Below are 22,984 nucleotides of genomic sequence, written 5' to 3'. Positions count from 1 at the left end.
ATGAAAACATCCTGCAAAGTTTTAAATCTGAAAGTGCACCATGTATAAAGATATTACCTCTCTAAAGAAAGAGACGACTCTGAATCACTGAAACGAGTCTTTTTAAAAACGAATCCCGAGCCATTTCCTGTTGATGTCAACATGACATATTCGCATATTCCCAGCCCACTTGATGGTCTTTTCGTGTTGAATGAAAATGCAAATTCTTTGCCACTGGTGCCGCTTTTGAAACGGTAAAAATAGCTGTTTTCACGATAACAATACTGTATACAAAGCAGCACTGCGCTCACAAACGCTGCTTTATCAGGCGTCACATGCTCACGATGAAATGAAAATGAGACCTATCAGACCAATCACTGCTGATTACGCTCATGCAAAGGAGGGGTTAAACGAGTCGTTTGGGAGATCGTTGAGCAAGAAAGGTAAAAAAAGAATATTATATTAAGACAACAAATGTGTTTTTTGACCTTGCATGCATGTCAATCTGTTGCTGTTGCAAAACCAAAATATTAACTTTCATTACCCATAAGAGGGGCATTTAAAAGAAATGAAAACCCTGTAACAAGTAGTTAGGATAACAGATAGCTTGTGGTGTTTTTGGTAGTCTGCAGAGTTAGCTTTATTCCTCTTTAATAGGAAAAACATTCATCACCTTGAACTATCCAGAAACGATAAACATCGCAGCAGATCCCTGGAGACAGACAGACAGGTGCGTCATGGGAAACCGGTTTGGTCAGCTACTATAGAGCTACTATAAGCGCCATTCGCCCCCGGACCGTGAGGAGGCGCTGTTATGCGCCCAAAAACTGACACAAGGAAGCTTATGCCTCCGCTCCACAATAATAATACCAAAGTACAGGAAAACTGCAAGGAGTGCTCCCTGTTTAGATGGGATGGCAACTTTACCCAGCGAGCGGAGGGCTTTCGCGCACAAGATTAACAGGTAGGTGAACTTTACCGAGTGTTAACGGTAGAGGAGTCGTGTATTAATTGTCCCGCGCATCGGGACTGACTCGCCTGGGAAAGATAAAGAGATCCGCCACGAGTTACACAGGGATGACCCTTTTGTTTAGTTCAACTCACCGGGCGTCGCAACAGTGTGACACTGCAACTAAACTACTTCTGTTTCACACGTGAACCCGTTTAAGTACTTTGTAACGAATGCATGTTGTGTATCGTCTTTAAATCTTAAATAATCAGACTTTTGTGTGTGAAAAGAGGATGCATGGAGCGCCATGAAGTGTAATGTGATATGATAGTGATATTGGAAACTACACTCTTAACTATTCAACTATTCAAGTTAGATACAGCTCAGGAATGAGCTTAGGGCTTGCTGTCCGTTAAAAAAAATGTAATCATAGCGCAATAAAAAGAGTTGTTATTTAAGGTACAAGTTGAAACAGTTATAAACACTGGAAAAGTACAGTAAAAATTGCTCAGTTGCTCAATAGAAACCCAATACATAGTTGCTAACAATTAAGTAACAATTGTGTATTTTTTTTCATTATGTGATAATTTTTAGATAGTTAAGTATATATATATATATATATATATATATATATATATATATATATATATATATATACATATATATTTCAGATTTAACTTTTAGCTGTGATATATAGACATGCCAGTCTCACATACTACATTAATATGGGACCGTTATAACATTATATATTAAATATGGTAGTTGTATCTGTAATATGGCATGTTTTATGGCTCTTCTGTCAGAGGGGCAACATGAAATAAAAAATATGTGTTCATGTGACTGTTGACTGGTATTATGGATTGATCAGTTAGTGTTTTTCATATTTGTTTTGCACTTTTATGTGAGCCTTGCATATGCTCATCAAGGGTTGATGCTCTTCTTCAGTGGGGATCAACTCACTTTTGGCTGAGAAAGCATCTCTGGAACTTGCCTAGGTTTGCAGAACTGTTGATGCACAGTCGCAACCTTTTAGAGATCTTTTTTTCCCCACCTGAGAGGCATGAAACCTGTGCATAGGATTGTATTTCATGAGTTATCTTTCTCTGTCTTCACCTCTGTGAGCGCAGACTCATTGTTTCTCTGCAGGAGGATGTAGGAAAGGGTGGTGTGCTCCATTCCGCCCATTGCTTTTAGAGCAAACTAGTTTTCCTCTTTCCTTTTGAAGCAGGAAATAGGAAGCCCACAGTGTTGGGTAGCATTCCCTAGGGCTGCACGATTATGACAAAAATCAGAATTGTCCATTATTCCTATGAAATTGTAATTGCGATTTATTAATTACGATTAAATGAATGATCTTCGCACCTTTGTTTGAAGCAACTGCATGACATATTTTTATATGAAAATAAACAAGCTGAAAACACTTAACTGAAAAACTTTTATTGCTTTTCTTTAGTACTGAGCCTCAAATGTCAACTATACATTGGATTGGTTTCTTTTTTAAATAAAAAGGTAAAATATGCATGGTATTTTAATGTTAAACTAACAATAAAATAATGGGGGAAAAACCATTAAGATGAGATGTAGAAAGAAAAAAAGCGTCTTAAGCATGCAGAATATCCTAAGTGGACTTTGTTTAACTGATTCTTTGAACATTTATGTAATTGTGTCATCCGTAATTGTAATCGCTATTAGAAATTCGATTAATTGTGCAGCCCTAATTCCTGTTAGGGGCTCTGATTTTGTGACATTTAACACAGGTTACATATTTGTATGTGCTTAATTTGCTGCACACTGTAAACCGATCAGCATATTATTATTGTTTCAGCTTGACCCCGCTGGCCTGCCAAGTTTGGAGTTTGTCCGAACAGTTTTTTCCCTTCACAGTCACAGCTTTATAATGTCAGGAAATGGTTCGTCACTGCAGTGGATTGACCCCTGGGAGGGGGCTACATCCGCTCTTTGGACCACATCGGGGGTTTTTGAATGACAGGAGGGCCTAATGCTGTAGTCGGCAGGGTTTTCTTAGTAGAGCAAAGTCTGGATTTGTGCTTGGAGATCATGGACTGCAGCAGTGGTTAGGGTTAGAAAATGTGGAATTATTGCTGGGTATTGATATTGGTTGCCAGGTTTTGCCATGTTGTTGCTAAGATGTTAACAAGTGCACACTTGTTTGGGTGTTCTGGGTGGATGTGTTGGGATGCAGGAAATATCAGTTAACGGCAGATAAAAGAGATTTAGAAGTTATCGGTATGGTTCGAAATAAGATATTTAATTATTATGCTCATTTTACCTAACTTTACATTAAAATGACCTTTGCTGTCATCTAACTCTTACCTACAGTTCATCTTTAAAGCACTAATAATTTAAAAACACCATTCTATGTTTAGCAAATCTAAAAATGATGCACCGATATATATCGGCTGATGATTAATGCATGTCTCGTCAGTAAAGCCGGTTCTCTAATCAGCGGTAAATACCATCAGCTGCGTGATATCACTTAGAGCAGCTGTTACTACACGGAGCTGTTGTTAATTGAGAAGCTGCGCAAATCAATGGTGATAATGAACGTAGATTTGCGCAGCTTCTCAGTTTATATTATATATTATATATAAATATATACTTCTCATTATATATTTAACCTATATATATTTTTATATATTTAATATAAATATATTATATATTAATAATTTTATTATATATTAATTAATATATATTTATATTTAATATATAATTATATCTGGGGGGAGGGGTGCAATCAGTCAAATTCTTTAACTTTGTTTATTTTTTGTTTTTGTTTTCTCTTTTGGCCAATGAATCACTCTTAAAATATGAGTATAGGGAGGAGAAGTGAGAGTTAATAAATTACAACTGTACAAAAGCATTCATAATATATAATCTTCCTGCACACACAGACATATATGTACATCAATAGTACTATGCAAGAAACAGTAATGAAAATAGTATTGTATTGTGTACTGTAACGTATCAATATTTCATTTTTTAAATATACTGCTACACCCCTACAGTACACACAATATCAGATGCATGATACAATTTGTCTTAAATCCCCAACTCTAAAGTTTGAGCTGTAGTAATAGGGATACTTGCCTTAGCAAGCAGCAGTAATGATGGGGCGTGTGTGTTTTGAAGGGAACTGGAGCATCTGCAGCTGTTTTTCTGTGAGAACGAGACCGTTTCAGTTTGTTAGGGAGCAGCTGCAGGCTATCTCTGAGTGTAGTAACCTGAGGGGTTATTGGTTTTTTTCAGCATTAAAGCCTCTCATTTGCTTTTAGTTCCCAAATTGGCAGAGCTGTGGCGTCCTGCCTGCTTTCTGCCAGCGGCTCAGCATCTCTTCAGACATTCAGAGTTTGACCCTCGCCATCTAAACTGCTGCTGGCTCTGGCCACTATATCTGATGTGAACCCGTCCCGCTGTCTGTGTCTGATTCGTTGTGATCCCGAACATCTTTGTGATATTTGGACACTGCATGTGAGCTCCTGATTCGACTGTATGAAATCAAGGAAATATAATAAATGTCCCTTTCTGTGTCTCTCACAGGACAGTGGCGTCTGAGGTCAGGAAGCAGGTTTCCCGGGAATATGGCTCTCCGCAGATGTCCAAAAAACGTGCTGGAGCTCATCAACCGGTTAGTGTGTACTTGTGTTTGTTCATGTATATTCCTGCTTGTCTGCACACAGTCATGTGGGCTCCTGCCAGCTCTTGAGTAAGAACGAGGGCGTAATTTAATGCTTTACAAAATACTTGCATTGACACACACACAAACACACACACAATAAGACTTTCATACAGAGTTTAATCTGGTGCAATACTGTATTATATTCAATACTCTTGTTCTTCAGAAATTTATCAGAACTGAAATTAATGTAGAAGTATTTGCAGTGTCACATGCATTTGCACTGTTGAGGTTTTTACATCAAGAAACAAAAAATATTTAATTAATGGACATAAAGTGGTCCCAAAATGTACCTAGATATACTTAAAAATGGGTTTGCGTAATATACGCTATATTCAAATGTTTGAGGTCAGTATGTTTCTTTTTTTTTCTTTTCTTTTTTAGAAGCATTAAATTAGACATTTATGATATTACAAAATAATTATAAATCCATAAAGTATTGTTCTATTGAACTTTTTATTTATCAGACAGTCATGAAACAAAATGTTTTTTTTTTTTTCAAAAATTAAGCAGCACAACTGCTTTCAACATTAATAATATTCAGTGTTGGGTGTAACGCGTTACAAAGTAACGCGTTACTGTAATAATATTACTTTTTTCAGTAACTAGTAGTGTAAGGCATTACTCGTCTGAAAATGGTAATATTATTACAGTTTTTCCAAGCTAGTTACTTGCGTTACATTTGCCAGTAGCACCTTCATCACACACACAAGGCACACAACACAGAGAACAGAAGGGAAGGGAAGGAGGGCGTGAATGGAACAGTGATCATAGTGACCATAGGTTCATACAACCGTGCCAATAAACGCTGAAAATGAACGTGGATTTGCGCATCTTCTCAGTTAATAACGGCTCTGTGTAGTAACAGCTGCTCTATGTGAAATCACGCACCTGATGGAATTAACCGCTGATTAGAGAACAGGTGTACTGACGAGCAGTAATATAAGTGAGTTGTGTAAACAGTGATTTATGTGACTTCAATTATTTCTTATTAAACTGAAATCGAAAAGTAAAAAGTATTTTTTGGAAAAACCACATCCTAGTGTTAGTCTTCATATGCTGATGAATAGTGTTAACACGGATATAGAAAAATAAGGAGTGCAAGAGATTGATTCCTAATGTCAGTTTATTTTTAATTAATACTATAGTAGTTCGGTTCCCTTTACATCTTTAACTACCCGTTAATTTATCAATTGAATGGGTGACCTATCCTCATTAATAGAGCAAACATTTGTCCCCCCTGAGAGAATTGGCAGGAGCCGCCACTGATAAAGACCCGAAAGAACACTCCTCCTTTGTATGTTCTCCCTCCATCTGATGCATCTCAGGCAATCATAGAGTAATTAAGAAAAAAAGATGTAACTAGTAATATAACTAGTAATATAACTAGTTACTTTCTCCAGGGAGTAATAAAGTAAAGTAAGGCATTACTTTTTTTGAGAGTAATATGTAATATGTAATATATTACTTTTTTGAGTAACTAGCCCCAACACTGATAATATTATAAAAAGTGTTTATTAGAATGATTTCTGAAGGATCACATGACACTGAAGGCAATGATGCTGAAAATTCAGCTTTATCATTACAGAAAGAAAGAAATCATTTTCAAATATATTAAAATAGAAAACCAGCACAGTTTTAAATTGTAGTAATATTTTGCAGTATTAATGTTTTTACTGCAATTGTGATCAAATAAACAAGCTTTGGCGAGTATTAGAGACTTCTTTCTAAAAAAAAAAAGAAAAAAGAAAACTTGCGGACTTCAAATGTTTAAACTGTAATATATCCAAGTGGCATCTATTTAAAAAAAACACAACACAAATATACCTTTAAAGCTAAAAAAAAAAAAAAATCAAATTTCTTTAGATTTATACTGAAAAAACAACAGATATACTGTTGAAAATGAAAACAGAACTATTTGCAGAGTTTCTTGTTGTCAAGGTGGATCATGTTTATAGTTAATGTGATTCTCTCCTCCTGTGGTTATACCTGTTTGGACACCTGTGTGAACTCGAGTAGAAATGACTTCACACAGTCACTCAAAATCACCTTGACGCCAGTCGATCAAAAGTCAGTGAGTCAAAAATAGCTCTTCAATGTAAGTTCTTCTGAGAAATCGGTGTTTGCAAGGCCAGCTGGTTGGATGTTTTGTATCTAATTCAATGGCATGATATTTTTAAATGTGACCAAAGTGTCCAAATAAACTTTGGGATCTCTGTATATATGTGATTATACATAGGGGTGAAAAGGGGAAGTTGAACTGACCACTAGCCAAAATCATTCAAGTAATGTAACATTGAATTACTTAGATGATTAGTTTTCTAACAAATGATTTTAAATGTTAATCATTTTCAGCCGACTGGGTTAACTTTACAGATTCAACACTGATTACTGTCAGACTTTTAAAGTACTAATTAACTTGAACAAAGATTATAATAATTTCATTGCGGTTAAATACAGATTTAAAATCATAATATATAGTTTAATCATTTTGGAAATCGAATCTTTTCATAACTGTGACAGACGGGAAACACTGGCAGCTAACAATTCTTTTGGGAAAAACTGTTAATCTTAAAAAAAAAAAAAAATGAACAAAGCATATATATAGACCCAAATAGGAATATCGTTATCAAATAAGTATGGTTTTATTAAGCAAGGATGCATTAAATTGATTAAAAGTGACAGTACACACTTTTATATTGTTGCAAAATATATATTTATCAAATAAATGCTGTTCTTCTGGACTTTCTATTCATCAGAGAATCCTGAAAGAAACGTGATTGAATGTGCTAAAAATTATTAAAGTAAAAAATCTTCAGATGATGAAGTGAATGGCATAGAAATTGCACTAGTTAATAAAAGTTAGTTGAATTTCTTAGACCGACAGGTATTCAGTCATTTAGCCTTGACGTCCGCTGTGAGTCTGGGTCCTGAGGTGATGGATGTGCTCTTCTAGGTGCCTCTGACGGAGGTGGTGGAGCCGGTGGACTATGAGGAGTACGTTAGCAGCCATCCTCCAGGAGCGGAGCCCGGACCCCTCAGACAGCTACTGGAGTTCCCCAGCGATGACCTGGAGCTGCTGCTGCAGGAGAGAGAGTGTGCCACGATAGAGCCCCCCGTCCCGGAAGAGGAGTGAGTCGCTCATCACTCACACACACACGCCACACTGTAATAGTGATGAAATTTTCAAGTTGCAATTGTTTGCCAGTGCTTTTATTACAGTACATGGTATTATCACAATATTGCAATTTAGCTGCACAAAAGTGTTGTCATAAACTATATCAGGTTGAATAACTTTTTTCTAACAATACAATAGAGCAATGCACAAAAAAATGTATAAAGTACAACATTTTACACCGATTAAAGTGCAAAAGAATAACAAAGACCAATCACTTTGCAATAAGATCTCATTAGTTAAAGTTATTGAATGTGTTAACATTCACAACGAGCGATAGCTACATTTGCTACAGAAGTTATTAGTCTTTCGTTAAAAAAATACAATGTTTAATTCATTAAACAACACTTGCACCTTTTGATTTTAACAATGTGTTAATAAATATTGGAATAACCTTATATTAATGAATGTATAGAAGATTTTTATTGAAACACTTCCCGAAATAGAAACACCGGCGGATGTCTAGACTGTAATGAACGTTGCCCTTCCTCACACACGCTGCTAGTCAGCTCATCTCACCGTCTTGCTTCAGCCACGCTGTGCTGTCTGTCAGTGCTCTGAGGGTATCTGGGGGTTGACGTTATCTCTTTGTACTCACTGTTGATAGCTCACTGGACCCCAGAGTGAGGGATGCCCTGGGGGTCTACACCGACGACTGGCTCATCATCCAGAGGAAGTGAGTGTTCTTCCTTCTACAGGAGCTTTGACTAAAACAATCAAATAAAATACACACACAGTAACAGTTGGAAATCTGTTACTTTGTAAAACAAATGGAAGTATGGCAGTAATTTAGTGACCAATCAAAACATCTCAGCTGCTCTTCCAGCTCATCACACTTCCTCTCAGTAAACTCACTGAGGTACATCCTGGGATATTTGTAAACCATTTTGAAGAAGTTTTTCATGTTTCGAGAATTTTTTCTGCTTAAATACATGCTTAAGGCTGTATTTATTTAGTCAAAAATACAATAAAAACAGCAATATTGTGAAATTTTATTGTCATCTAAAATACCTAATTTCTATTCAAGTAAAATGTAATTTATTCCTGTGATGCAAAGCTGAATTTTCAAGATCATTACTCCAGTCTTCAGTGTCACAAGATCCTTCAGAAATCATTTTAATATGTTGTACTTAATGTTATCAGTTATTATTGGTACTGACGTATTAAAATTGTTCTTATTATTAGCAGTGTTAAAAACTGTTCTACTGCTTAATATTATACTTTGCTCATAACTTTGATTGTACAAAGTTTAGAAGAGCATGCATTTGAAATCAAATATTTTGTCACAATATAAAATATCTTTCCCATCACATTTGATCAATTTTATTCATAGAAGATCAATAAAAATGCTAATTTCATTCGAATAAAGAAATACATCTTATTGACCTAGACATTTCAACAGTAATGTATGCTGGGTGCTTGTTGACTTTTCTTTTTTTTTTTCATTCATTAGTCCATCTACAAAAAATAATTTAACACACAGGTACAATTTATTTTGTCTACAAAACCGATTTATATAATAAAAGAGGTTTTGCTTAAAGGCCTTTAAACCAGAAGGCTCAAGTTCCTAATAACCATCATCTGTGTGTGGTTATGCTTTGTACTGCATGAATACTTACTGGAGGACAAGTTGTTTAGGACGTGGAAACATGCTGCTTTGTGCTCTCTCAGGTATCAGCGATATAGCACAACACAGACGCCTCATAGCTCTGAGCGGCAGCGGGAGAAACGGAAAGGACTGGTCAAACAAACCTTTGAGCTGGATGAGGCCACCATTGATCGGCAGGATGAGCAGGTAAAACAGTGAACGCATGCAGTGCGTAGAATCCCACTGGTGCTTGGAGATGCGGCCTAATGCTGATGCATTGAGTCACGCTGCTCTTTGGGTAACACAGGCTAGTGTCATTTTCCCTATTCTTCTCCCAGTCATTTACTGTCATAGCTGTGACTATACATACAAGTGAAAATGGTGGGGGAAAAAATGCCTGAAATTTATAAAAATCTCAACTGAACAGAGTCTCTCGAACTGTTTTTTTTTTTTTTTTTTTTTAAGCAAATGAAAATAAATTGATGCGTATAAATAGATAAGTGATCATTGCAAAATAATAATAAATAAACCTTCAAGTAAGCAAAAAGTCCAAATTTTCTATTTATTTTATTTTATTTTATTATATATTACTTATGTTCGTTATTTAATTAAATGGCAATTTGTGACAAAAATAAGTCCTCAAGTGAGCAAAAAGTCTCAAACTTCTTTTTATTATTTAATTACATTCAGTATTAGAAATCAAACTTGAAATTGCCTGGATAAATGTTTACATGAGCAAAGTATATCAAACTAATTTGTTTTATTTGATTTCTTAAAATTGTGTTTATTAATCAAATTAAAAGTTGTTATAATGCCTATAAGAAAATACCTGTATTATGGTCATTATGGTTTTTGTGAAATGATGAATGGTTGTAAATACAATACTTTATTTTATTGTTTTGAATGTAAAAAGGTTAAAGGGATAGTTAAACCAAAAATTCTAATCTGGTTCCAAACCTGTATGAATTTCATTCTCCTGTTGAACACAAAAGAAGCTTTTCAAGCTATTTTATTTTTCATTCTGGAAGTCAATGGCTGCCTGCAGCTGTTTTGTAACCAACATTCTTCAAAATATCTTCTTTTGTATTCCACTAAGAAAACTCATACAGGTTTGTAACATTTTGATGGTGAGTAAATGATTTTTTGAATGAACTTTCTCTTGAATGTAAGGAATTAGTTGGATAATTGATTAGCTATTGTTATCGTCATTATAAAAATGTTCAGAAGAGTTCTCCTAATGCAGAGTTTGTCTGTGGCAGGATGACTCAAAGAGGCACTCGGTGTCGCTGGATGATACTCCGCGGGGGAGCTGGGCCTCCAGTATATTTGACCTGAAAAACTCCACTCATGATGCTCTGCTGCCTTCTGTGTTGGAGCGCACGGCTGCAGAGGACATGGACCGGCGCAACGCCGAAAACCGTCAGCAGTGCCGCCACGCTGATCTGCTGGGACTCTACCCCGCGCCGGATGAGGTCTGAAATCATTACACACCGTATGAGACAGAAAGTTCAGGACTATATGCAAAAGAAAGTAGAAAAGGAAAGTAGAGTCTTGTGTGTAGGAGACGATGAGTAACACCCAACACTTTCATGTAGGAGAGCTGTCAAACGCTGAAGTTCAAAAGCAGAGACGTCTCTCTGATGATCCATCTGCGATTTTGTTTGATCTTGTCAAACATCTTCTTTGTTTTACCTCCGTCTCTTGCTCCTCCGCATCTTCGCTGCTCATCCTCTCGCTTTATGTCTGTGTACACATTGTTTCTGATGACTGAGCAAACGTTGCCATGGTGCTGCAGACTGAGTCGTAGTCATGCTGATGGTTCTTTGTGTTTGACAGGACGAGGCCGTCGAGAGGTGCGCCATCCCAGAGGTGCCCAAAGAGCACAGCGGCCAGAGGATCATGGTCAAGTGTTTGGCGCTCAAGTAAGGTTCTCAGCCTCCCCATTCAATCGTGCAGTAGTTGTATTGTTGGTAAAATTATGAAAACGATTACAGAATGTAATAGTAAATATAGTAAACCTATAAATATACACAAAGAAAATACTGAGAAAATGGATTTTTCTGATTCAATCAGAAGCGGTTTATATTCAAAGCTATGAATTAAACTTGTGTGCAAGATTGGAATGGTGCATAAATCGTTTGCGAATAAAGCAACGTTTGTATCCAGTGAGTTGAAGAGCACAAAATCGTCCCTTACTGATTAACTTGCACCAAATATCACAACGAAAAATGTTATTTGCTGAAGTAGGTGAAGGCATTGTATATGATAATTTTGGCATACAATAGATTACAACCTTCAGAGCATGCAGAAAAAAACGCAGTAATCTAGTCTTCTTTTTGGACCCTGCTGTTTGCGAACGCAGTTCTAGGAGTTAATCGTAATGAAGCACTTTGTAGAGTATTTGCTCAAGCATTTTAGAATGACAAAACTAACATTTCAGATGCTGTGCAGTGAGATCACTCCGTTGGTTGGTGCAGTTTTATTAGGGCTGGGAAAATGAATCAATGCATCGCGAATCGAGAAATGATTCCGTATCAAATCTGAGATTTTCCGAATGCATCGCAATTCTTTCTCGAGTGGATTCTGAGCTTAGTTTTGAACAGCAGATGGCCCTGCATGCTTTAGAAAAAGCTGTGTTCTGCTTGTTTCCAAATGAACGAAAATAATAATTCATACATTTTGAAATATTGGCTGTGTTTACATTAATCTGGTGTCATAAAAACATTCTGAGCCGAGGTGAAATTACAGACTCAGCCTAATGCACAAGTGCTCTTCTTCGTGAGCATTTGAGTGTGCAGATAAAAACTAGATTAGAGCGCCATCTGCTGTTAAAATCTAAGCTCAGAATCGATTCCAGGAGAATCACTATGCATTCGGAAGATCTCAGAATCCATCCACGAATCGATTCTGCATCGCTTTATTGTCACAGTCCTAGGTTCTATGCTGTCCCGTTTCGAAGTCACATTGATGTGATTTGTTAAAACTGTTTTCATTTATTTCTTACCAGATAAGTAATTAATCCAATTTAGCAGAGCACATATGTTTTTTATGTGCATTTTTAGAACTTGTATGCGTCTTTTTTTATTATTTCATACAATATTATCCCAAAATGTGCATAAAAATTGGTGGATGGAAACATACCTAGAGTCAGATGGGTTCATTTAATTTATTTCCTCGGCCTGACTGGAGTATTCTGTCAAAAATAACTTCCTTGTCACTTTAAACGTCAGTGTGAACGGCCCTTTATTCTTCAGTTGGTGACTGTATTCATTGATTGCGATGTAACACGTCCATCTTGAACAGTTAAGCAGGCTGCAGTATGATCTGACCTGCTGTGGTTGTTCTTCTAGATTTGAGATTGAAATCGAGCCAATATTTGGATCCCTGGCTCTGTATGATGTCAGAGAAAAGAAGAAGGTATGTTAAGGTGTTCTTCACCTCGAAATGCTTGGTATAGTTACTGAAAAGTTTGTGTGTTCCAAGCAGGTTCCTGTAATTGAGATCATGATCATTGACATGCCATTTCTCTTTTACATCCATGCTCAGATTTCAGAGGATTTTCACTTTGACCTGAACTCGGATCAGATGAAGAGCTTGCTGCGACCCCACTGTCCACACGTAGCCATTTCCACACTGGCACGATCCACGATCTTCTCCATCACATACCCGTCTCCGGACATCTTCCTAGTCATTAAGGTATGACCAGCAGGGGGCGCAGTGCACGTGTCCTTTAGAGGGTACAAAAGGTCAGAGCAGGACAAGAGTGACTTTAGGTCATAAGAATTAGTTTTTAGTTTTTTTTTTCTTGCTGTGCCAGCATTTTCTCAGTGGCCTTACCACAATTTCTTTTTTTTTTATATTTTATACAATATACATTTTCTGTATTTCTATTCCAGTATACGTTACATTTAAAAAATTGGTGATGAGTAAGATTTTCTTTATTATAAAAAAATACTGTTATTGAGCAAAGTCACTAAAAACTGAGAAAAGTAACAGTAAACACATTTATAATATTAAAAAAAGATTTATGTTTTAAATAAATGCTGTTCTTTTGAACTTTCAATTCACTAAAGAATCCTGTAAAAATGTTTCGCAGTTTCTTGAAAAATAACAAGCAGTGCAACTGTTTTCGACAATGAATTTTAAACCCTTTCAAGACATTTTACAGGAGTCGTAAGGAGTCAAACCACACAAGCAATATTAATGACTGAAAAGAAGAAAATGCACATTTTCCTGACTGTAAGCAAAATCAGATGCTGTTGTATAACCTAAAGAGGGTTGTGCTATAAAGACAGCCAATAAATACTGATTAAGATTAAACTGATATGTTTGCAGGGATGTTCCAAAATTGGTCAAGAGTATCATAAGCAGCTACAGAAGGCATTTAGGTAGAGGTTTTTCTGCTAAAGGATTATCTGAAGTTACTAAATTAAAGGTTTTGCATACTTTCTCCATTCTGTACATTCAATGATTACTCAAAAGTGTATTCAATAACATGTGAAAAGTACAATTGTATGTGTATTATTAGTTTAATCAGATTGTTTTGGGTTGAATATGCTCAAACCATATTATATAAAAATCAGATATTAATTTAGTGTTCATGCTAAATTGTTAATGATGGTGCTTATTATTATCTATTTTGAAACCATTATTTGCTGCTTAATATTATTCATCATACTTTTTTCAGGATTCTTTAATGAATAAAAAGTTCGAAAGAACAGCACTTATTTAAAATAGAAAAGAGATTTATAATGTAACAATATATTTCTGTCACTTTTTTGTAAATTTAATGCATTCTTGCTGAATACATTATTTTTATTATTTTTGTCTAATGTATTCCAAGATATTTAATGGTAATGTATCACAGTTTCCATAAAAATATTAAGCAGCCAAAGCTGTTTTCAACATTGATTTAAAAAAGCAGCAAATCATCAATATTAGAATGATTTCTGAAGGATCATGTAACACTGAAGACTGGAGTGAAGATGCTGAATATTCACCTTTTGCATTACAGGAATAAACTACATTTCAAAATATATTAAAATAGAAATTCTTGGTGAGAATAAGAGACTTCTCAAAAATGATAAATCTACATTTAGCCCCAGACATCCTTGTTGTTAAGCTCTGCTTGTATTTGTGTTTCAGCTGGAGAAAGTCCTTCAGCAGGGAGACATCGGCGAATGCTGTGAACCGTACATGGTCATGAAGGAATCCGACTCCACTAAGGTACGAGTGAAGATTTACATGAGGGTTTTTGCATGAGTATTTCATCAGACACATCTGGCATGATTATGGGATCCTCTGGGGGATTTCTCAATTTGATCTGGACTGCTGCAATATTTGTTAATCTTTTTCAATATGAGCAAGGTCCAGTAGATGCTGGAGCCCGTGTCTGTCACTGTACAATTCTGTTGCCAAGTTGCTTTTTTCGGCTGTTTGAAATGGCATGATAAATCACCCATCACCTTTACACAGGGTTTGTGTAACATCCCAGATGGACATTCTGAAATGATTCAGTGGTTTTTACCTTTAAGTGTATGTGTGTGTCTACATACAGCATAAGGAAAAGCTGGAGAAGTTGAGGGCTCAGGCTGAGCAGATGTGCACTAGGCTGGGTCGTTTCCGCATGCCCTTCGCCTGGACTGCGATTCATCTGCTGAACATCGTCAGCAGTGCTGGAGGCCTGGACCGCTCTGATTCAGACTCAGACACGGGTATTAACACATTTGAACTCAGCTAAGAGTTTACTTTTTATTGCTTTCTTATAGCCAGTCATCTTGAAGATGTCTCTGAAAATAACACATATAACTGTATGTAACTGTATATTTTTGTATTTGTAAGCCTTTTTCCAATACTCAGTACATGTGCTACATTAAGACATTTTGATCCAGAAATGCATCTTCAAGGTATTTTTTTCATACATGATGTAATTAAAAGTTTGTTTTATTAGTTTCTTGTTTTAGCAACAGACAAAAATGATTTCATTTTTGCAATAGTCCTCAACTGAAAGAACCACACATTTAATCTGATGGTCAAACGTTAGAGCCGAGTCAAATATTAGACACAGATTCCTTATTTGTGACTGCACATATGCTGTTCATGTACCTAAAACATAATATGTCACTGTCAACCTTATTTGGGCCAAAAATGAAAACAGATTTCCTCGCATTTAGCTGTAGTCGATTTTGCTCTAATCAGCCCTTCACCTCCTCAAGACATAATAATAAAGATAAATGACAACTTGTTCCTCCAGATCTAATAGGCAAATAAATCTGAATATCATCAGCATGAAGATAAGACGTATTGTTTTAAAAAAGATAAAACAGTCAAAAATAGTGAAAAAAGATAGGCCCCACAATGGAGCCCTGAGGAACTCCACAATCAATAGAAACTGAGGAGAAAGAACTTGAATAATTACAATATCACTAACAGTTTAAGTTCATACATATAAAAATATATAGTGCATATATTGAAAAATATATGCATTTTTCTTGCTATGAGCTATGGAACTAGGTAAACGTAGTGTTAGGTAAAATGTTCTGTACAAGCTGTTGCATTGACGACATCTGTGATTTAAACACAAATTGGACCATTGCAGAGATGATACTTTTCAGTAAGTTTATCCATATCTTTAACCAAACCCATGTGTATTTTACATGCTGTAACTTTTAGTTAAGATGCAGGATAAGAGGAAGAGAGCAGTATGCCCTACATTAGTTTGAACAGCTATTCTGGCACACACTACATTTAAAGATCATCAAAACAACAGTTCATTGTTTGAATTTCCTGATAAAATGAACATAATTTGAAAGCAGAACCACACATGCTTTAGCCCAACCATTAAAGGCTTTTTAACTTTTGCATCCTATTGAGTGCCTGGACTTGGATTTTTTTCCAAAATCTTTTTCTATATTTAACCCTTCCAAGAGCACCAGAGGATACAAGGGATTCCAGCAGCGCTCCAGTTCTCTTTTGTTTAATAATTTGAAAGCAGTTGTTTAAAAAATTACAAAACACCAAATTATAAATTCCCCCAACAATTGCTGAAAATGTACCCCCCATGAGGCCATCCAATATGTAGATACATTTGTGTTTTCATCTGAACAGGGTTGGAGAAATTTAGCAGTACTTCGCTTGCTTCACAGCTCACAGCAATGGATACTCTGCAGTGAATGGGTGCCGTCAGAATGAGAGCCAAACAGCTGATAAGAACATCACAATAATCCACATCTTTACATTTTGTCGAAATCAGAAGAAAAATATACACCGATCAAGCACCATTTACAAGTGAAAACTGAAGTGGCAGTGTGAAGTTAAAAATGCCTTAATGTTTGAATTATCGCAAACATGAAGCTTTTCACTTTTCGGGATGTCAATTGATGGACTGTAGTCATGTGGGTTACTTGTGGATTATTGTGATGTTTTAATAAGCTGCTTGGACTCCCATTCTGATGGCACCCATTCACTGCAGAGGATCCATTGGATCCTATATTCACAGAGTTGGTTCATTTTATATGGCTAACAAAGTAATATTAAATATAAATATTCAAGGTGTTACAGAGCCGGCCCTAGTTGCATGACACTATTATCAAACAGCATTTTGTCATTCCTTACAGAGCGTAAGGGGACGTGGAATGAGAGGAAGAAGAAAGGATTTGAGAGGATGAGTGTAGGAGAGGACATGTGCAACTTTACTAACTTCCGTCCAGCGACTCTCACTGTCACCAATTTCTTCAAACAGGTCAGTTCTCTATTCATGCACATTTCTGATGGTAGTGTATTATCACAAAGTATTATACCCACTGAATGAATGCTGAGTGTTTGTGTACTGCTGCAGGAAGGGGACAGATTGAGTGACGAAGACTTATATAAGTTCCTGGCAGACATGAGGAGGCCGTCGTCTGTCCTGCGTCGACTCAGACCTGTGACTGGTACCTGTCCGCACTTATTTTTCCCTCAGCAGTTCTATTATTTAAGCCTTTTCTCACACTCTGTCGGTCTCTTTCTGTCTAGCTCAGTTGAAGATAGACATCTCCCCAGCTCCAGAGTCCCCACACTACTGTCTTTCTCCAGAGCTGCTTCATGTGAAGCCTTACCCTGACCCACGTGTGCGCCCCACCAAAGAAGTGCTGGAGTTTCCCGCTCGCTATGTCTACACCCCACACACTACCTACAGGTCAGTCCACACACATTCCTGTCAAAGAGCAGCTGATATGTGACCCAGGAACACAAGATTAGTCATAAGTAGCACAGATATATTTGTAGCATTGGCCAACAATACATTGTATGCATCAGTTCAGCTTTTAGATTATGTAAAAATCTCAAGTTAAAAGAATCGGCTCTTATGACTGGTTTTGTGGTCCAGGGTCACATATAGGTATCATGGAGTGTTATAAAACTACAGTCTGTGTCGCCTGAATTCATATGATAGCTGATATGATATGATAGCCAGAACAGACTAAAATTTAAGCCGTTATCCATTTTATTATCTTTCCCACCAAATCACTCATCATACTTCTATAAAAATGTTTACGCACACTACCCTTTAAAAGTTTAAGGTCTCTAAGCTTAAAAAATAAATTTGTACTATTCAGCTAGGATGCATTAAATTGATCAAAAGAAATAGTAAAGGCATTTTATGTTACAAACATCTGTTTCAAATTAATGCTGTTATTTCCAACTTTCTATTAATCATATGATACTAAAATAATGTATTGTTTTATTTACACAAAAAATATTAAGCAGCACTGGTGTTTTTTATATCTTATTCAATATATTTTTCTTGAGATGCATGTTAGAATGATTTCTAAAGCATCATGTCAGACTGGAGTAATTATGTTGAAAATTCAGCTTTGCATCTCGGGAACAAATTAGATTTTAAAATGCATTACAGTAGAAAACGTTTATTTTAAATTGCAATAATATTTTACAATATTACTGTATTTCAAATCAAGGAAATGCAATTTTAGTGATAATAGGAGACTTCCTTAAAATGTTAAAAGTGTTAAATCTCTATCTGGTTTTGTTGAATGGAATATATTTATTATTTTGTGTTGGATAGAATAAATGGTGAGTACATCTTGACATTTTTATTTATTTATTTTTTCATTTGTGGGTGATTTATTTCTTTAATTTAGCTGAAATTATTGGGTGGTTTATATTTGCCCACCCATTCAGCCATGGTTATGTCTGCATTGATTCATATGTGGAGAAGTTTTTTTAAATGATTATGAAAATATAAACTCTGTAAGTATTTATTTAAAACTGTGTGCACTGATTTTATCATGCATAAAAAGACCATGAACATTTACGTATAAAGTAAATAATTTTTATTTTTGCCATATTAATATTGTTTCAAAACAGAAAAAGACAACACACAACTTTTGTTTTCCTTCAGTTATAAGTTAGAAAGTATTAAGTTATAAGTTACATATACATTACATATATATAATTATATTTTGTGCTATTATGAACATTATTCACTACCAAAAAGTAGCTAAATATTTGTAACACAGGAATTTCATGCAGCATTTCACAGTTTCAAATGTTTTACAAAAATTCACTCTCGTTAAGGCTTCATGAATGAGGCCCAATGTGCGTATAAAACGGCTGGCAAAGTGGACATATGTGTCATATTTCACTTTTTTTTTTTTATATTCATCACATGTAGTACATGAGATCCATTTGCAGTGCCATTAATGGAGTGTTGATGAGAGTAGGTTCCTCCTCATATGTGATTATTATTTTTTTTGTGGTTAGACCATATTCTGAAATGAGAAGCAGATACTGAGATGAAATGATGATTTTACAGGCAATCGCATGTTTACTAGCAAGTCTGCACTAAGGCTTACCTGTTTCTGTAAATCAGCCAGTTGCTGGTTTTGATTCCTCAATTTCAGTTTCTGTTCTTGTGTCCACTTCGTCAGGTCCTTCAGGTTAGAGATGTTTTTAAGTGATGTGTCCTGTCAAAAAAGAGGTTATTGGTTATTTTCAGATAAACTGTAGTGTGTTTATTGAAAGGCAGTTCTGCAGCTTCACTACCTTGATCATGTCTGGGACAGAGTTGTTGAGGTTAACCTCCAGGCTGGTTAGCTTTCTCTTTAGCTGTGTCTCTTCCAGCTCTACCCTGGTGACTGTATCTCTGTTCTCATGGACCTGAAGCTCCAGCGCTTTCATCTGAGCCTGCAAACAGACCAGCTGTTGAGCACACTAGTCCAACTCCTCATGGACTCACAGATTGGGGTACACGAAGTGAGAATCACAGTATAATTATGTTAGTAAATGAGATGAGAAATAAAATAAGAATGACAAAAAATCTACAATATTAATGAAGTTAATCAAACCTTTATTTTATACAATATTTACTCAATTTGGTGTGTGTGTATATGTATGTATGTATATATGTATGTATATATGTGTATATATATGTGTGTGTGTGTGTATATATATAGTGTGAGAGCATGTTGAGTAAATATATTATTACATTTAAATAGTTTTACATATTTATTCAGTGGCATCTTTGCTATGAATCAAGGCCTGATACTAATGACACTAATAAATTATTATTATAATAAAAAAATTTGTGGGCAATTTTTTTTTTTTTTACATAATGTTATTTGCAACATTTCAATATTCTTGAAACAAATAAGATATTTAAATAATCTGTCAAAATAAGGTCCTTGGATAGGGATTTTGCATTACTATTTTATTTCTCATAGATAGATAGATATAGATATGTGTATAGATATATATATGTGTCATTGGTCAAGTAACATATAGGCTTTACCTGAAGGAGCTGGAGTTTTTCTTTAATCTGTCGCTCGTTTTTAGCAGTCTCCTCCGTGTCATGCCCCAGTCTCTTCACCTCACTCTCAGTTCGGCTGATGGCTTTCATGACGCGGCCCAGTCTGGCCTCTGTGCTCTGGTACATGTGGTGCAGGGATTCGCTGAACTGCAGCACGCCATACATCAGGATGTTCACTTCATCTGTGGAGGCCAGCTTTTCCCCGGCTTGGAGAGACTTTAGCGGAGATGAGGAGACCCCATTCACACACAGAGCTGTAAACAGCATGCATAAAGCTGCCTGCATCCTGCCCTCTTCTGAAATAAACTGTGACTGGTGCAGGGAAACAGGCTGTTTTAATGTGCACGCTTTGCAACAGGCTGCTGCTTTTATAAGCAGTGATGATGCATGTTGGACGTTGGGAAATCAGCTGAGACGTGAGCCTATCAGAGCTATGCTTATAGTTGTGTGAGAGCGAGACCTTGACTTATGTTGGTCAGACAGATGTTTAGTGGTATTGAACCAGGGACGTGCTCAGCGGTCTGTCTGCCAATGCACTCTTCTCCTTTAACCCCAAAGGCATTCAGAGCACCTCTGTCACAGAATCAAATGGAGACTGTGCTATTTTAAAAGCATAGAGATAAGAGATTGTAAGCGTTTGCTGCATTATGCAATGATCATATTTAGCGTCACAGGAGGCCAGGGGGATCCTACAGGAGTCCTGCATGTTCATGCTCTTGCAGCCTGTTCAGTGTTTGATTTGGGGTAAAGTCGAGTAATCTGCACTGCCTTTCATGTCTATTTATATCACTGTTCCTCAAAGGAACAGGAAGGAGCACAATTGAACAGGCTCAACGTTTTCAAGAATTTTAGACATAAACAGAAGATTTGAAATGGGTCTGTAATTTGCCAGTTCACTAGGATCTAGTTGTGTTTTCTTAATAAGAGGCTTAATAACCGCCAGCTTGAATGGTTTTGGGACGTGACCTAAAGATAACGACGAGTTAATGATATCGAGAAGTGGTTCTTCTGCTACAGCTAACAGCTCTTTCAGTAATTTAGTGGGTACAGGATTTAATAAACATGTTGTTGGTTTAGATGCAGTGATAAGTTTATATCTTCTTGTCCCGTAGTTGTAAAGCACTGCAGTTTATCTTTGGGTGCAATGAATGAAGTGCTAGACGCTGTCGATTCTATATTTGTTATAGTATTTCTGACGCTATCTATTTATCAGTGAAGAAATGAATCGCTACTAAACTGTGAGGGAATATTTAGTTCAGGTGACATCTGGTTATTTGTTTATCTAGCTACTGTGCTAAAAACCGTGGATTGTTTTGGTTATTTTCTATGAGTTTGTGGAGATGCTCGGCCCTGGCAGTTTTTAGAGCCTGTCTATAGCTGGACAAACAGTTTTTTTCCATGCAATTCTAAAAACTCCTAAGTTAGTTTTTCTCCATTTGCATTTAAGATTACAAGTTTTTATTTTCTTGAGAGAGTGAGTATTTCTGTTATATCATGGTGCAGTACGTTTCTATTTAACCTTTCTTAAATTTAATCAGCCAAACTAATGAATCTCTTACCACAGGTACTTTTTTGCAGTTTTTGCAAAGTAAAAAAATCGTTGTTTGATGACTGTTATATAAATAAGTTTGTATTACAAAGCCTTTCCATCTACATAAGTCATATTTACTGTATAAAAAAAAAAACTAAAAAAAACAGGTTTCAGGTAATCCTAAAGAAATCATTCTGGTGTGCTTTATTTGTTACTTAAGAAACCTTTCTCATCGTCTCGTATAGTTGATAATGGTTGTGCTGCACAGGGAAATGTAACAGCCACAATGCAGTGTCTTTTTTTCAGTTGCTACATCGAGCACGCTTGCATTGCTGAAGTCAAAATCTGGTGTCAGAAATCACTAGACTGAAGCACCTTTCTTGAGAAACTCATTTTAGTGACTCGGTAGACTCAATCTATTGTTCTTAGAAATGAAGGCCACGCTTGAGAGAGCACCACAGTGTGCACCGCTGTGTTGACAGAAGGATGCAAACTGTATATAACCTGGAAATCGAGATAAGTGGACTGAAAATAAAAGAACACAAGTTACATAAAAGTACGAGTCTCGTAGACTTTGGAAACTTTAAATGGTAGTGCACATAATGGCTCTCAACTTGACAGTTTACATCATCTACAAGCTGCTCCTAAACCATCGCTGGTCTGATAGAAAAGGGTTCATTTATTTCTCTCTCCCCCTCAGGAACCTGTTGTACGTTTACCCTCAGAGTGTCAACTTCAGCAGCCGACAGGGTTCGGTGAGGAACATTGCAGTGAAGGTGCAGTTCATGGCAGGAGAGGATCCCAGCCAGGCCATGTCTGTGAGTCACCGATAACACCCGCACCCGGCTCTAGTCACACTGTCAAAGCGTATTCTCCTAAAAAGACAAAAAAACATTTGGGATTATGTAAGTACATCTGATGCGATGATCTCATCGCTTGGATAAACGTAATTGTTCACAAGAAAGCTCTCCAGATCTGTGCCAAGAACATGACAGCGCCTCCCTAAAACGCATCGATCCATGTCACAGTATTTTAGCTTCAGCTAAACACACAGGTTGCATTAGTCACTCGAACCAAACTCAGATCTATTAAGAAGTGCTCTGGGAGATTTGGGAGATTTCAGTGAACTCGCAGAACCTTTTACATTTTGTTAATCTAATCACGGATTTTAGAAACTCCCTAATAGTGTTAGCACAGCATTCACACACCAGTTGCTCATTTTGAAACATCTGTAATTTATTTAGGGCTCAAGTGAGGCCATATA

At 36.4% G+C, this 22,984-nt stretch overlaps 1 protein-coding gene across 6 annotated transcripts in view; it reads left to right on the top strand.

The window, feature by feature from the left end:
- The first annotated feature begins 788 nt into the window (after window positions 1-788).
- Window positions 789-22,984, top strand: part of LOC113082821 (dedicator of cytokinesis protein 7-like) — a 44,919-nt gene continuing 22,723 nt past the window's right edge. For 5 of the 6 annotated variants that reach the window (XR_003282949.1, XM_026254276.1, XM_026254277.1 and 2 more), the window contains exons 1-15: window positions 789-943; window positions 4,487-4,574; window positions 7,579-7,754; window positions 8,405-8,473; window positions 9,469-9,592; window positions 10,645-10,857; window positions 11,222-11,307; window positions 12,736-12,802; window positions 12,932-13,081; window positions 14,531-14,611; window positions 14,943-15,099; window positions 17,002-17,126; window positions 17,223-17,316; window positions 17,399-17,561; window positions 22,421-22,538. Coding sequence is in view for 5 of the 6 variants with exons in the window: in XM_026254276.1 (XP_026110061.1) it covers window positions 894-943; window positions 4,487-4,574; window positions 7,579-7,754; window positions 8,405-8,473; window positions 9,469-9,592; window positions 10,645-10,857; window positions 11,222-11,307; window positions 12,736-12,802; window positions 12,932-13,081; window positions 14,531-14,611; window positions 14,943-15,099; window positions 17,002-17,126; window positions 17,223-17,316; window positions 17,399-17,561; window positions 22,421-22,538 (1,761 nt within the window). In the remaining variant the exon portion in view is untranslated. The remainder of the gene's footprint in view (window positions 944-4,486; window positions 4,575-7,578; window positions 7,755-8,404; window positions 8,474-9,468; window positions 9,593-10,644; window positions 10,858-11,221; window positions 11,308-12,735; window positions 12,803-12,931; window positions 13,082-14,530; window positions 14,612-14,942; window positions 15,100-17,001; window positions 17,127-17,222; window positions 17,317-17,398; window positions 17,562-22,420; window positions 22,539-22,984) is intronic. The other variant, XM_026254268.1, reaches the window with a different exon arrangement.

The sequence above is a fragment of the Carassius auratus genome, chromosome 5, assembly GCF_003368295.1.
Source record: "Carassius auratus strain Wakin chromosome 5, ASM336829v1, whole genome shotgun sequence".
NCBI classification, from domain to species: domain Eukaryota; kingdom Metazoa; phylum Chordata; class Actinopteri; order Cypriniformes; family Cyprinidae; genus Carassius; species Carassius auratus.
The sequence above is the reverse complement of the archived record's forward strand: the minus strand, read 5'-3'. Positions and strand labels throughout refer to the sequence as shown.